Here is a 15,964-nt window from a genome sequence, read left to right on the forward strand (position 1 = left end):
TCATCCCCTTTTTCTCAACGAGGGTCCTCTCAACCTCGTTACGATGAATAGAGTAATAAACTTCGAACGAATCTCTTCACCGATAAGAGACTCAAAGAATCCGTCGTAGTGAAAAACCTCAACCTAAATATAAATATCAGTTATATTTATAAATAAATCTTCAAATCGGACGATTTAAAATTATTTCTATTTATATTCAAAATCACTAATCTTTGAGTGGTCCATTTTTCCCGCTCTTCCCATAAATACCGCAATTTGTTGGCAAACGTACCAACTAAAATTGATCCCGTTGCATCACGTCACTGCTGATCCTTTCTGAAGAGGTTCTGCCCAAGTGCCTTCAGTCTGTTCATTTGTTTGATTGATCGAGTTTAATCCTTCTTAAACTCTGCTAAGCATAAGTCTTGTTACATCCTAAATATAAATAACGCTTGATTTTCAAAATCCTAGATTTAGATTTAAAAAAAACAAAATCAAAATTTCAAATCAATAATAAAAAAAATCGGTCTATCGGTTGACCCTGCGGGCCAGCCCCAAAACTTCCCGCTCATTTCGAGCTCCTTAAGCTCGAAAATATTGTCAGGAATACAGTTTCAAGCTCTTTGAACTCGAAAATACTTTTGTATACCGTTGTTTTCGAAAAAAACGTTTTTTACCATTTCTTTCTCCCACGATAACTCTAGAACAAATTATCCGATTGAGAAGGCTAAGGGTGAAATCGACGCATCTTTTTAAGCCCGAGAGCTGATTAGATTTTGAAGTCGATCGTTAGACTCGTTTCTGAGAAATTAATAAAAAACTAAAAAAAAAAAAAATTTTTTTTTTCGTACTTGATCAAATCATCTGAAATTTTCAGAAAGTTGATGGCTAACAAGCTCTTTCGATTGCCTCCTAAACCATTCAAATCGATTCATTAGTTAAAAAGTTATAGACTGGGCATACACACACACACACACACACATACGGACATCATTCTAAAAATAGTCAGAATAGCTTCCTAAGACCTCAAAACGTCGACATCTGATAAAATTTCGATTTTCGCAAATTGCGGTGAAAACAATAACTTCCCGAAATTTTTGAAAATCATCGATTTTCTTAGCGGGAAGTTAAAAAGTTTTTGAGCTAACAAATTTTAATAAATAATTATACTAATTTTACCAAAAAAAAAAATTCGATATTCAAAAGTGATTTAATTGGATCGTGTAATACTAGTAATAAATAATCGATCTGAGAGTGAGTAGTAAAGGGTAAACTAATTAAACTTTTATAAAGTTAAACTAGATGTCTGATGATGTTCTTGTATAAACATAAAAGAGCGTGATCTCCGTGTAACTGGGGATAATTTTCCCTTATTGCCTTTACTACTCAGCCTCCTTGATATAAGTCACTGAAGGAACTAAAGACTTACGATAAAGACAGATTGAAAGAGTGATCGAGGGTTTGAGGGAACACAGACAGGGAACAGAGAAGGGTCTTAAACCAACTGAAACTTACATAAAGTTGCTCACTAGAACTGCTACACATGCTGTGCTATTAGTGGTAGAGCGCAGAGAACCAAAACCAGGAACTACTAAAGAGGTAACCTGGTGTCTGGTGTCTGGGGATCACTACGAGTATGAGTGTGGCTTATACTTTGTTTGAGAAGTGGGCAGAGCTTCGAGGGCTTCATGTTCATCACCAGTCACCGGCTAGACTGTAACTTCTCATTCCTTTACACTCAACTCACTTTCATCGCTCACTACCCTAGTAGTCACAATATTCGTTACTGTGCAGGATACTGGCACACACATGCACACATATATATACTCACATGTGCACACATGAGCTACACACAGAACAACATTATCGTGCAGTAATAAAGTAACGTTTGTCGATCGGAAAAGCCAAATTGAAATCCAATCGTTCGCAGGCTACCTCATGGATATCGTGGATAATTTTAAAACTAAAGAACCCAATTACCTTTGAGTCAATCATTTAATTCAAAGCTTTTTTTTTTAAATTATATTTTTTTAATTCGATAGTTGATTGATTTTTTTTTAGTTATCAATTTTCATTGGAAAATTTTTTTTGCAATTTAAATTACTGTTGGCTTCATTTTTTTTTGTGTGATTGAAATTAAAAGGAGTGGGGACTGGGGTACAAGTTCACCCCCATCATATGGTACAAAAAAGTCTCAGGAAAATCAAGAGCGACACGAACGTCTGCACGAAAGCCGATCCCCCGAAATTTGAAATCCAAATATTTAAGCAAAATATTATTATATTAACTCTAATAAATATTACTCAGACACAAAAAAAAAATATATATATATATATATATTTGTTCGAGGTTGATAAATATATATTTAAACCTAATAATTATTGATTTAAAAGTTATGGTGTTAAGTAGCAGCAGCGAAAGTAGTTCGGTGCTCGCCACTAGATCGCGCCCACCATTTGTGGTGTCCCTGGTAAGAAACTTATTTCAGAAGTATTATATCCGCATCTATGGGCCGAGTTACCCGATGTATTTTTGAAAGTAAGGAATATCCTCTATCACGCTACTTGAACGTTTTCCTGAATAATTTTTTTCACAGTTCAAAAAAAATTACGTGACAAGGAAATAAATTATTTGTCTTAATATGCAATTATTTAATCACAAGTAAATATTCTTTCATTTTAGGATAATATAAAATAATTTTTCAATAAAATAACTTATTAGTAAAAACAAAGTGAATGCTCTGAAGAAATGGATGTTGTTTAATGTCTGTAGGAGCCCCCCTTCGCAACACCTTTCGCACCTCCGTGAGTGTAGTATAAGGCCGGTTGTCGAAGCTAATAGAATCTGCACCAACCGGTGCTAATCCCTGCAGATACGCGGTGGTGAGATTTAAGAGCTTTCCCTTATTATACTCAACGATGTTGTAACATAAAGGCTACGACGTTTGTTACTTTACATTCAGTAATTCAGTCATCCGTTGATTTAAATTGTTAACCGTCTGCTCGAGCTGATGACTGGCACTTGGCAAAAGAAGCCGACAACCTCTCGGACGTTATTACTTGTGAGCAGAGCTTTGGCTCGCAGTACCACAAATACTTTTAGCAGGATCCCAACGAGTGATTTATTACGGAAGTACACGTTACCGAATATACTCTTCAGCAACTTCATTTGGAACATTTAGAATAAATTAGATTATTGATTTAAAAAGTTATGGGTCTAGGCAGCAGCAACGAGAGTAGTTCGGTGCTCGCCACTAGATCGCGCCCACCTTTTGTAGTGTCCCTGGTAAGAAACTTATTTCCGAATTATTATATTCCTAACTTGAAGCATTCATGCGACGGGTTACCCGCTGAATGTTAGCAGAGAAACGATAACCTTTATTTGATAGTAATATAGGGGTATCTTGTTTACACTATGACATTAATGTTTCCTTGAACAATTTTTGTCGAAATACAAAAAAATAAACATGTTAAGGAAATATATTATTTTAATTATTATTGATAACTTATTCACTAAGGCTCACTAATATTTTTCATTATGACTACTTTATAAACTGTACAGACAGTCAGCTTTTGATTTTATGCTTGCTACTTAACGCGTAATTATTTTTACTTAATTTTTTGTAGTTTTTAATAATTTTTTTTGTTGTTGGATTATAAAATATTTCGTTAAAATAACCAAATACATGATTGGCAATGGACAATCAAATTATTTTTTAGCCATAATTAAAATTAAGTTGTCAGAAGAAAATCTTTTTCTCAGTGTATATATCTCATATATTTAGTGAGAAACCTCGAGTTAAATCAACCCGAAAATTCACAAAAATTTTTCTACTAAAAAAAAAAAATTATACTTCGGCCCTGAATAATTTATATTTTTTCATCAAAAACTAATTACCCGCCAACTGCGTTCTCTTAATGAGCCAATTTAAAATTTAAAACACGCGGTACTTTTTAAAAATAATAATCATCTCATTAATATTAAATATCAAATAAAATTTTATATAATTTTCATCTCAATAAATCTCACCCTAAAAATATTTAAACTTGGAATTAAAATATTTTCTTGCTTTTCTTATTTCGTCAGTCAGGTGGTTTCATAGACACCCGGAATGGGAAGCAATCGATGCTCAGCGATCCGTTTATTTAAAAGCACTTCGGGTATAAATCGAGAATGCGCAATTAAACGAAAATGTTTTAGCTCTATCTTTTATCATTGACGCTTCTCTTCCATTTACTTTTTTTTACCATAACCCAGCTCTCTTTCTCATCAGCCCCGAGAACTAGAGAACCAGAGACCCGAAGACCAAAAGACCAAAGAACTAAAAAATAAAACGCAAAAGAAATAAAGAGAGAGATTTTTTTTCCAATAATCAATATTATGTAATAAAAAATTTCAGGAACGTACATGAGCAATCACGAACTTGACACTAAATTTCTTTTTACCGTTTTTTTACTCTCCCATAAATTCTTATGTCGATTAGTAACGTTTATTTGTTCAATCATCCGATTTAATTTTATTAAATTATTTTAATGAACCCTATTAATTATTTGCTTTTAATTCAAAAGACTGAAATTTTTTAGCTTCCCGCTCGGCTGCCCAATTTCAAACCACAGAAAGGGACAAATTTTTATAAATCAATTTTTTAGTATTATTAGTTCTAGTGGAGTTTTGTGAACATCTTCAATACATATTTGAAAAATTTCATTTTTAGATCGTGTTGACATTTTTTCTAACGCCTGATTTTTTTTTACAGATACAATGTTATATTCATGGTACTGACATATTTTTTGCCGATTGGATCAATGTCTTTTACATATGCAAGAGTTGGCTGTGAATTATGGGGCTCGCAAAGTATTGGCGAGCAAACTCATAATCAAATGGAAAGTATTAAAAGCAAACGACGAGTAAGTTGATATTATTTATTATAATTAATCCCTTGTGTAAATAAAATTCGTTGAAAAAAAATTCCAAGAATGTTCAACATAAAGAACTTTGAAATTTATGACAGCTTAGAAATTTAAGTTTAACTTTTTTTGAACTTTCAGGCATAAAGTTAAAACTATGGTTTTCAATCTGAAGGAAAAGTTTTTTGGAAGTTAATTTCTTCTTTCTTTTACTAATTATCAAAAGTACTGATTTTAAATTTTTAACTTTTTATGAAACATTCCAAGAATGATCTAAAAAATACTTGCCGTAGACTCAAAAAATGGTTCTAGATTCAAAAAACATTCACTAAAAATTCTCCGACTCAAAACATGGCTTAAAGTTATAAAACAAAAATAATTTTTACTCTAAATCTTGAAAGTTCAAAAAAAGTTCAACTTTATGTTCTAAGTTTAAAATCCCAAGTTCTTGGAAAATTTTTTCCATTATTAGTACAAATTTAGTTTGAATACTTGGTAATAAAATTTACTAGGATTTTATTTGAAAAAAAAAAATTTGAAAATCATACAAAAACATTCGAATCGATACAAGAAAAAAAATTTTTTTTGTGTGGCTCATTTTACCCTACACTATTTTTATCTCAGTTTCTTTTAAAAAAAAATATCCGAAATAAAGTGAGGAAAATTTCTTAAACAGAAATTTTAAATGAAATTTCTAAACCGCATGATCTATTTCCCAAAGAAAAGTAACAAATCCTTACCCTTATTCTAAACAATTCAAAAAATATGACAGTGACTTCCCCACACGGAATGTCTCCTGGCATTTAAAACGACCGGGTCAACACGTTAATTCCCCAGTGCATGTCTCACTGTCTTTGCTCAACAAGGACACCCACGGCATACAAAAATCCGACTTAAATCTACCAGCATAAAATTGTTGTCTTCCCAGCACGTGAATACTCGCATTCATTCATACATACAAAATTAGACTCACAAATTGTAATATGCATCCATTTATCTATATCACATATATCCCCATCCAACTAAAAATAAGTATACCGTAAATATATAGAGTAGTAAAGTACTGAGGGTAAATTTATTCGACTTAATCACGTGGTATTACAAATAAGGTTATACAGGTTTAATTTACCTTCTACGCTACCAAAATTGGTGCTAAAATATATATATACATAAATAGATGTATCTACGACATGAAAATAATAATAATAATTAGAGAAGGGTCTTGTAATAGTGTTGATATCAAGTTCAAGTTAAAATTGCTCTTTGAATATTGCTCGAGGGCTTTTTGGACATTATAGCTATTTCTCAAGTTTGTACAGTCAACTCTACGGTAACTTGTAATTAACAAACACTTGGTATATATATATATATATATTCATAAGTATATTAATTGGTAGCTATCTGATAAATATCCGATTAAGAAGGTTAAAGCCGCACATTCTCATCTCTGCACCCTTTTAAACATGATATGCTTTGAAGACATTTCTATAACAAATTATTCAAGATTTGCTTCTAAGCTTTATACCTCTACCATCTAGACATTTTATAATTCTCGGCTCTACCTGTTCATTGAGCTTTGCCAGAGGATCTTGTTCTTAAATTAATGTTCTTGTGCATTGTATATATATGCGCATTGATAATCCTGGGACGTTAGTTTCAGCGAGATTAGTTGTTTCAAAAGAGTCATTAAAAGGATTTATGGCGAATTATATTTAGCAGTGAATGTTTGTATCGCTGAGGAGTTGACGTATTGCACAACTCAATTGCGAAGCAATAAGATGTGTTCTGTTAACGCTTTTTTGGTCACAGCTGATTCACTCGTGTAAAAATAATATTGTAGTATCTGGTAACTTACAATTGACATCACTTACACTACAACTACATAACATTCTCGCTTTCATTCTTTAAAAAATCCCGTCACTATCTCAGTTGACCAATCGACAACCCAATAAAATAATCACAGAAATTACAGAAAACGATACGACATCCGGTCATCAACTTTTTAGATGAGGATAAGACACAAACTAGAAATAACAACACAATTAACAGCAGTAAAAGAAAGGCAAGAGATATATATAGTGTATTGATATACAGATGTAAAATAATATGCTTTCAATATATGACTGACTGACTTTACTCACGCATCTATCGAACAAGAGAAAAAGGCATTTGTTTTCTAGTTATTCAAATATTTTGAAAATCACTTTCACATTCGTTACAATATCTATACTTATTCAAAAACGCGCAGCTAGAACAAAGTTCGTACAGTTTAAAGATATTAATTAATAAAAAAAAACACAATTTTTAGCAGGGTTGTAAAATTCGTTTGTCAAAAAAATATCACATTGATTATTATTTTTTTTTTCGATGTAAATCGTTCCGATTTAAAAATTAAATTTAATGGCTAATGGCACATACGAAAAAATTTATATCCGAGAATATATGCCGGCAAAATAGCATACATATGAGAATACGGAAAATATAAGCCGGATATATACTATTTTGCCGGCATATATTTTTTTACATACAGGGGAAAATTTCATCATTAAAAAACTAAATTTAATGACTAATGAAATCGCTAATGCGTTAAAAAAAAAATCATTATTTACAACCCTGATTTTAAGTAAATTTTTTTTTTAAATAATGATTAAAAAAAATTGTGATGTCGGTCAGTATGTATGAATGTTGGTACACAATAACTTCAAAAATATACAACCGATTGATAAATTTTATTTTTTATTACATAAACATATACATACATTATATTGTATTAAAAAATTTAGCTGCCATTTTTTATTATTATTTTTTTTTTTTTAATTTTCTGGCATATAAGAGCGCCATGCAATACTCACTTTTGGAATGTCAAGTGAATTATGGACATTTGGAGTTTCCAACTTTATTTTGCTTCAATTATGTTGGGTTCCTATTAAAACATAGCAATGTAATGGCTAAGATAAGTAGAATCCGTACGGACGATAAGAATTTCTTTGCGGCCCACGCGATCGTCTAAAGACCAAAGACCGACGATTGTTTTTTTTTTTTTTTTTTTTTTTTTACGAATATAACCTTCGGTTCGTCATTTGTAGAATAATTTCGGTCTGTGGTGATAAAATGCTTGAGATAAGCTTGAACATTCTGACGAGATCTGGGAATTGTTAATACCACGACCTTTATAGTGAACTCTGAAACATTGCTTTGATAGTTTTTTTTTTAGGTTTGATAAACTTTTGGCAAAGACGAGGTCACAAATTTAATGGAAAATTCTTGTTCAACTTACAAAATATATATATATATATATATTTAATTTTCTTAAACAAAATATTAAACTATTTTTAATATACAATATTATTAGACTGTAAAAAATTCGGAGTGATTAAGGATTCAGAGTTTTAATATTAAAATAAATCCCTTTTAGGAGTAAATTTCACTCCGAAAATTCTTTACACTGTAAATATACAATTGTAATTTATAAATGTGTAATTTTAAATCATAGACATGTGCTTACAAATTTCTAATACTAAGCTACACTATGAATGTGTAAATAAATTTAGCTATTGAAATTGAATTGTTATTATATATAAATATATATAAATGCCCAAGTACAACTCGAGTAACGAGAAATTTTAGATACCCAATTTTAACTCTATTTTCACCCACTCATTCTCCATTTACTTTTTCCATTCCTCTATTCGTATATATAACATTAATTGTAAGTTGAATCACCAGCATTAAATATCCAACTTGATTCTATATTTAAATTTATTGACAATCTCTTTGTGTATCAAATCCTACATACATATTTACTAGAGTTTAACTACGATATGTTCCGCCAAATAGCAAAGCCAATTTTAAAAAATCAATTTATTTTCGACGATCTATTAAAAAATAAATAGAAAGTAATATTTAAAAATTTTTTTAAAAGAATAAAAATAGTAGTAGAAATTATTATTATTTTTATTATGAAACTTTTCCACTCAACAATTAATTTTATTTTATATAATTAAGGTAAATAAATTAATAATTAAAATTATAAAGTTTGAAAAGTTACTTAACTGCAATAATTAGTATCAAGTTTCTTATAAATTAGCACAGCTGCTTGATATTTTAAAATGAATATCTTATGAAATAGCACAAACTCCAAGTATTATTATTATTATTTGTAGTTTGCTTTGAATTTTGGCTGGTCATATTTTTATTTTATATTTTTGGCTTAATTCAATATTTATTTTTGGTAATTTTTGAAAATAAATTCAATGTCTGTAACATGTTTGAAGTACAAAAAAACGAATACACAGAATCAACTAATTTTCTGAAATAATACAATCTTAGTTACCGAATACAAAATCAAATAAGGCTTAAAATACTAAAAACCAAATGTATATTAAATCAAAAATTAAATTGTAATTTATCCTTTAAGGCTCATGAGAGAGTGACTTAATTGGTAATAAATATTTTTTGTATATCACTAGGCAATTAGCCTATGTCTTTTTCCATACCCTATGTACAGACAATCATTTGTCTTTATAGGGATTATATGTAGATATATGTGCAACTATATATATAATTTTGGGAAGAAAATAAATAAATAAGAAACCGATAAAAAATAATAATGATTTTAGTCTACACTGTGAAAAATTCCCATTAAATTTTACTATGGGTGCATTGTAACCCCGGACCATAAGAAAACTGCTACAAAATTTACAAGCGTCCCATAGTAAACGTATGCGCATAGGCCCCAATCGTGTCGTCTGCGCATACGTTTACTATGGGACACTTGTAAATTTTCTATCAGTTTTCTTATGGTCCGGGGTTACAATGCCCATAGTAAAATTTAATGGGAATTTTTCACAGAGTAGTAATCGAACCCAGAACTTTGGATATTTACAAAAATTATTATATATCATATATTATTGTACTTAAATTACTTATTTTTTTTTGCACTGTTTCCTGCATGGAGAGAAAAAAATGTGAATTTTTCCAATTTTGCTTTGTGAAAATTTCTTTGTTTGCATTGTAAGTTTTACTATGTCGACATGTAAATTGTAACTATGTCACAGTAAATTTTACTTTTTTACATACTCTGGTAGAAATTTTCCGGAATTTTCTCTGAAAAACTCAGTTCTAAAGTTCTAAAGACTTCTTCAGAGTTCTAAAGACTTTTTCAAAGAAAAGTTCGAAAAATTTCCACCATGGTAAGAATTATATTTATATTGACACCTAAGCGGTGCAAAAAAAAACTTTTGAATTTATGTTAACAATTAGTTACACTGTAACAAATTGTTGCCTTAAATTTAACAAAAAGTCAACAATTTGTTTTGTGCCGCTTGGGACAATGTAAATTTTTCTATACCAACATTGGAAAAATAACTATGTAATATAGGAACAACTCCGATGTTAACATAGAACACCCTTTTACTTAACTACATTTAATTTCCGTAGATACAATCTTACATAAAAAAGTATATCTAAGTAGACCTGAGTAAATCTACATAAACCTACTCAAATCTAATCCATTTTTCCACAGATTAATTAATATGAAATACAGTAATCATAAGATTAAATAATTTCCACATGTTAGTATTCAAATTAAGCCATTTCTGAGTCGTTGAAAGATATAATTAAGTAAAGCTTTTCAGGATTGTATGGTCAGATTTAATTTATTACCTTAAATAGACGTCTACAAGTTAACCTAGAATCCGACTAAGAAATCGTTTTTGCTTCCGGTCACGTGCTACTCGTACCATAATAAAACTTAATTGAAGCTGTATTATTTATAACTTTGCTCATACATATATATACATACATATATTTCACCACATATTTTGCAGCCGACCTGAAAAATATTTAAAAAATTTAACTTGCAAAATAAACCATTAAATATTTCTTTTTTTTTTCAATGCACATGCAAATAAAAACTTATGTACGTACGAATATCTATTATGTCCTTGTCATGAAATCCGGTTGTAATACACATTACACACCCAGTAATTTATTACACTAGACTCACCAAGAGACCATACCAGTTTCTCGTGATCAATGGAATAAGAAAGTTGGACTATTTCCAGATCATGATAAACCGTTTCCCCATGTTCTCTTTCTTCACTTTACTCTCTCCTTTACCTCAGTCTCCTCTCTTATATCCTCGAATATTTATTTCTACCTCTTAGCCCCTTGCCCTTGCCCCTTACACCCTCATTTAACTCCATGTTTTGGTGGATATACAAAAATAATTTTCATTCCTCAAGTTTAATTCTCCGATCTACTTATTCCCAGGACTTTTAGTTCAAGGACAAAAGACCAAATAATCTTTTATAATAAGGGATAAAACATGAAACTTTGCCATTTATTATTTTTCAGAGCTTTCATAACTTTTTATTTCTTTTTAGACTCATAATTTTTTATTACAACCTTTTAAAAATTTTATTATTTTCAAATAAATTTTATAATTAAATTTAACAATTATTAACATTCGGATGACAATTATTATCTTTATTTACTAACTTTTAACCTGTTATCCAAAAAACATCCTAATTACTATGTGAACAGAGAACTTCTAGTTTGAGGAAAAGAAAAATTTTTAACCCGCAATTTTTTGAAATTTAAAATTTTAAAAAATATTTTGCATCGGCGGATGCATTTTAAACAGCAGAAGAATAATTGTCATCCAAATGTATACATATACTTGTATTTGATTTTAGGTTGTGAAGATGATGATTACTATAGTAATAATATTTGCAGTATGTTGGTTACCATTTCATATTTATTTTATTGTCGTATCTTCATTACCGGACGTAACAAATGAACCATACATCCAAGAAGTTTATTTAGCCATTTACTGGCTAGCGATGTCCAATAGTATGTACAACCCGATAATATATTGCTGGATGAATTCAAGGTAAACTATTTACTCATCAAAGCAAATTTACTTTCTAGAGTCGAAAATTAGCCATTTTAGTGATAGTATTTTGCATACCATGAAGAAAAGTAGGAACAGTCTAACCCACGTGTAGTCTACCTGAACCCAAGGCTAGGGTAGCAAACACACTGATAGGGACGTCCTTCTTTTCTTCAATGTGTAAAATATTTTTCACATGGCCTGAAATGTCCTACTTTCCTGCCTTGGTGCATAATATAATATTTCCTCAAATGAAGTTCCGAAAATGATCAACTCAAAGTTCAGAATCGTCTCTAATTTATAAATTCACTTCTAAGTTCACTGTTACATGGAGAAATTTTTTTTGCTTGGAATGCTATGGTGTCGTAGTAGTGCTGGACCATTTTGGCCACCTGTCGGAAATTGTAATGAACACATGGAAAAATTACTATGGCCATAGTAAAATTGACAACGATTAGATCAAAAATTACTGTAACCATTGAATACTTTAATAGGGTTATAGCATGTTCTGCATATGTTTATTTAAATTTCCGACAGATGGCCAACATGGACCGGTACTACTATGACACCATAGCATTCTAAACAAAAATTTCTTGACATGAACTGACATTTTTTACAAAATTTTGCTGTTTTTAAAATGGCAGCATAAAAAAAAACTGTATGCCCTTTTAGTTTTAAAATGACTTTTCGGTATCAAAAATGTGATATTGCGCAGACATAAATGATAAAGAAAAGTAATAACTTACGACTAATTTAAGGGTAGTTTTTGATAAAAATGTTAACTATATTTTTTTCTGCAAAACAGATTTCGTAGAGGATTCGCTTTAGTGTTCCGGTGGTGTCCGGGCGTGCACGCGGAACCGGAACCAGCGTTAAGCAGATCGGAAGCTATTACACGTTACAGTTGCACAGGAAGTCCCATTGGACATACGAGGATCTCAAGAAATGGTATGTCCACCTGTAGTACATCCTCTGAACAGAGTCTTAGTCTCAGCTGTGCATCAAATACTTCTCACGCTAATAAATACGCATTGATAAATCCTCCTAATCATAACGGCGATATTAATGAGTGCGGTGATTGTAATATTGATCTTAATTTATTAAATCCTCATTTATGTTCAAGTAACGATTTTAATTAAAAACATTAATTATGTTTATTTTTTGTTAATTGCTTCTAATATTTTTATTTCTATTATTGTTGTAATATTTAATTAAGAAATAATAAAATTTTTTTCATTTTGTTTATTTTATTTTTCCTTTTCGCACGATTTATTCTTTTTTAAATACAGTCGAGTCGCGTTATGAACCCGCCTACAGGGATGTAGGGGAATATAATATAATATAATATAATATAATATAATATAGAATAGAATATACTATAATTCTAAGAATTCCTGTACCCCCACTTTTAAAACCATAAGAATAGGCTTTATTTTACTACGGTAGGATAATAAGACCTATGGGTTAAACAAACTGTAATAGTTTAACTATACTTAATAAAATTGGTATTAGAGATGAATCATCACTTAAATTTAGCAAAAATACTTTTTAAGAATCAGAAAACTAGATTGTTTTTTAAAATTTCTTCTGCGCTACGACAGAATATGGCGAATGATAAAATATACAAGACAGGGAACGTGATATCGGGGTTCTATAAATTTGTCGTAACATCTCTATGCAAGACCCTTCTACTAGAGTAGCTTTTAGCGGGGGCGGTTATTTTAAATATCATTTCTGACACTTAGGCCTTATTACCCGCGGGTTCCTTATAATTAAAAAGAATCAATATTTAATTCGTTTCAATAATGTTCAGGTCTTATATCAAGAGAATGAAATAAATTTTTCTTTAATTCATAGAAAGAGGTCTTCAAGAGAAATAGACCAATGGAGAGTCGACGGACCCAAAACGAGCGGACTTATAACGCGACTTGACTGTATTTGAAAAATTTTTTTTTGTTATTCAATTATTTTTTGAAATTTTTCATTTGTTTTTTCAATGTCTTTCAATGTAAAGCGACTTTTCACGGTCACATTCCTCGGTCGTATAATGGACATTATCCCCGCCTGTCACGCGGGAGACCGGGGTTCGATTCCCCGCCGGGGAGGAAACATTTTTTGTTTTCTAAAAAAAAAAATATGCCTCCAATTATTAATAAATAAATATGTTATTTTATTTTTTTTTATTTTTTTTCAAATTCTTATATTAAATTAGGTACAGTGAGGATTCCATTGCACTTACAATCAGGAACGATGATTATACGGCAAAACAATAACGGCAACAACACCAATGGCAGTCAACATCAATCTACCAGGCAATTTAAATCAAACTCTCAAGTCCACGTCTCCTGACATCAAGACAGTGCTCTGAATCGTGTTCACGCTTCGATAAATGTATAATAATAATGATAAACTTGAAAATAAAAAAAAAACTATGCATACAAAATTAAATAAAAATGTTCATTAATATAAAGTGACTTAAAAAATTAAAAACGACTGACACATCACCGCACATAAACAAGCTTTACTTTTATTAACCCAAGGCCGAAAAGTTTATCTATAAGAATTAAAGCCCACTAAAGGATTTATCATGATTAAGAAAAAGGAAAGAATATCTTTTTAGATGAGAAAATATAAACAGTACAGTCGAATCGCGTTATAAGTCCGGCTTGTATCTTTTTCTTTTAACCAGGCTCACGTTAATATGAGAGAGACACTAAGCGGACTTATAACGCGACTCGACTGTAATTTTATGATACGAAATTACACATGTGAATAATAATTTTAGTTACCAGTAATTTAATGAAAGAAAAAAAAAATTGTAAAATTTTCAATCATTGCAGTAATTCAATTTTTTATTATTTCGTATTGAGGACCAATCAATCGATCATATTCCATACGAGTAATTTTTTTTTTTTTTTTTTTTTTTTTAATAGATAAATAAATTAATTAATGAAGTTGGTGTACATAAATATATATCATAATCAAATATATATATTAGGGGTGTGCAAATATTCAAATTCTTCGAATTATTCGATACCAATCGAATATAGAATAGTTCGAATTTCGAATTGAATACTATTCATGCACCCATAATATATATATATATATATATATATATATATATATATATATATATATGTGTGTGTGTGTGTGTAATTATATTTGTGAGAAACAATCGATGTTAATATTTATGTAAATGAATGCCTAAAATTTATATTTATTAATATTTAATAATAAATTAGATATTTCTATAAAAAATATATATATGACTGTGTGTACGTAATAATTATGCACGGGCTCGCAATTTAATAATCTAACGGTGCTTACTTGTAAATCGGAAAAAAATTCATTGTATATATAAATATGTATATATATATGTATATATATGTATATATATACATATATATAATCTTAAAATATGAAAATATTTGTAATTAAAAAATTAATAAAAATAATTTGAATCAATGCTCTGTAAAAGTAAATTAGTGACATTCACAAGAAAATTTTGAATACTCACTAATTCAGAGAGCAAATGGTATCATTTTTTGGAATTAGTGAATATTCACTTTTCTTCACTAATTAACTTTTAGAGAATGGTTAAAATAAAAAGAAGTTATTTTTATTGTTTTAATAAATTTTCGTAAAATATCTTCTGTACTTAATTTGAGATTGTGCCAATAAGTTTGAATAAAAAATGAAACTTGGTGACATAAACTGAGGAACGATTGTAAAATAGTAGAAAAATACTAAGAAATTTGAAAAAAATAAATATTTATGATGATTAACTGAGGGAAAGACGGGCAAAGTAGAGAAATTTATCAGATGTTTTTGAATAATTTTTTTTTTGAATTAATATCGTAGACCGCCTAAAAAAATAAAGAAAAATTCTATTTTACGTGAATGATACTCTGTCAGAAATATTTCGTCCTGAGACCGATAGACAATCGAAACAAGCTAATTTCAGCCCAATGCCGCAGAGAAATATTAGCGTATGCGTAAATTGCGAATGCCTTCAGTCAGAGGGCAGAAACAAATAATATTTCTGCCCGATACATGGAAAAAATAATAGTGGAAAAATTACAGTTTTAAATATCAGCAAAGTCCCTCTACTTCGAAACTGTAAAAATTACACTATTTCTGAGACGCAGCAATTATTTAGAAATTGTTACAGATTCATATGACT

At 30.0% G+C, this 15,964-nt stretch overlaps 1 protein-coding gene and 1 non-coding gene across 7 annotated transcripts in view; both read left to right on the plus strand.

Annotated features, from left to right (window-relative positions):
* LOC103579347 (tachykinin-like peptides receptor 99D) overlaps window positions 1–14,663 on the plus strand; it is a 128,572-nt gene extending 113,909 nt beyond the window's left edge. For 5 of the 6 annotated variants that reach the window (XM_053739163.1, XM_053739162.1, XM_014444650.2 and 2 more), the window contains 3 exons: window positions 4,736–4,886; window positions 11,585–11,781; window positions 12,587–13,031. In XM_053739163.1, the coding sequence (XP_053595138.1) occupies window positions 4,736–4,886; window positions 11,585–11,781; window positions 12,587–12,920 (682 nt within the window). In that variant the 3' untranslated portion in view covers window positions 12,921–13,031. Of the gene's footprint in view, window positions 1–4,735; window positions 4,887–11,584; window positions 11,782–12,586; window positions 13,032–13,993 lie in introns of those variants that run through there. The other variant, XM_014444651.2, reaches the window with a different exon arrangement.
* Window positions 13,815–13,886, plus strand: Trnad-guc (transfer RNA aspartic acid (anticodon GUC)). The gene has a single exon. It is a non-coding gene; the product is annotated as a tRNA-Asp (tRNA).
* Window positions 14,664–15,964: the final 1,301 nt, after the last annotated feature.

Source organism: Microplitis demolitor, chromosome 5 (assembly GCF_026212275.2).
Source record: "Microplitis demolitor isolate Queensland-Clemson2020A chromosome 5, iyMicDemo2.1a, whole genome shotgun sequence".
Taxonomy (NCBI): domain Eukaryota; kingdom Metazoa; phylum Arthropoda; class Insecta; order Hymenoptera; family Braconidae; genus Microplitis; species Microplitis demolitor.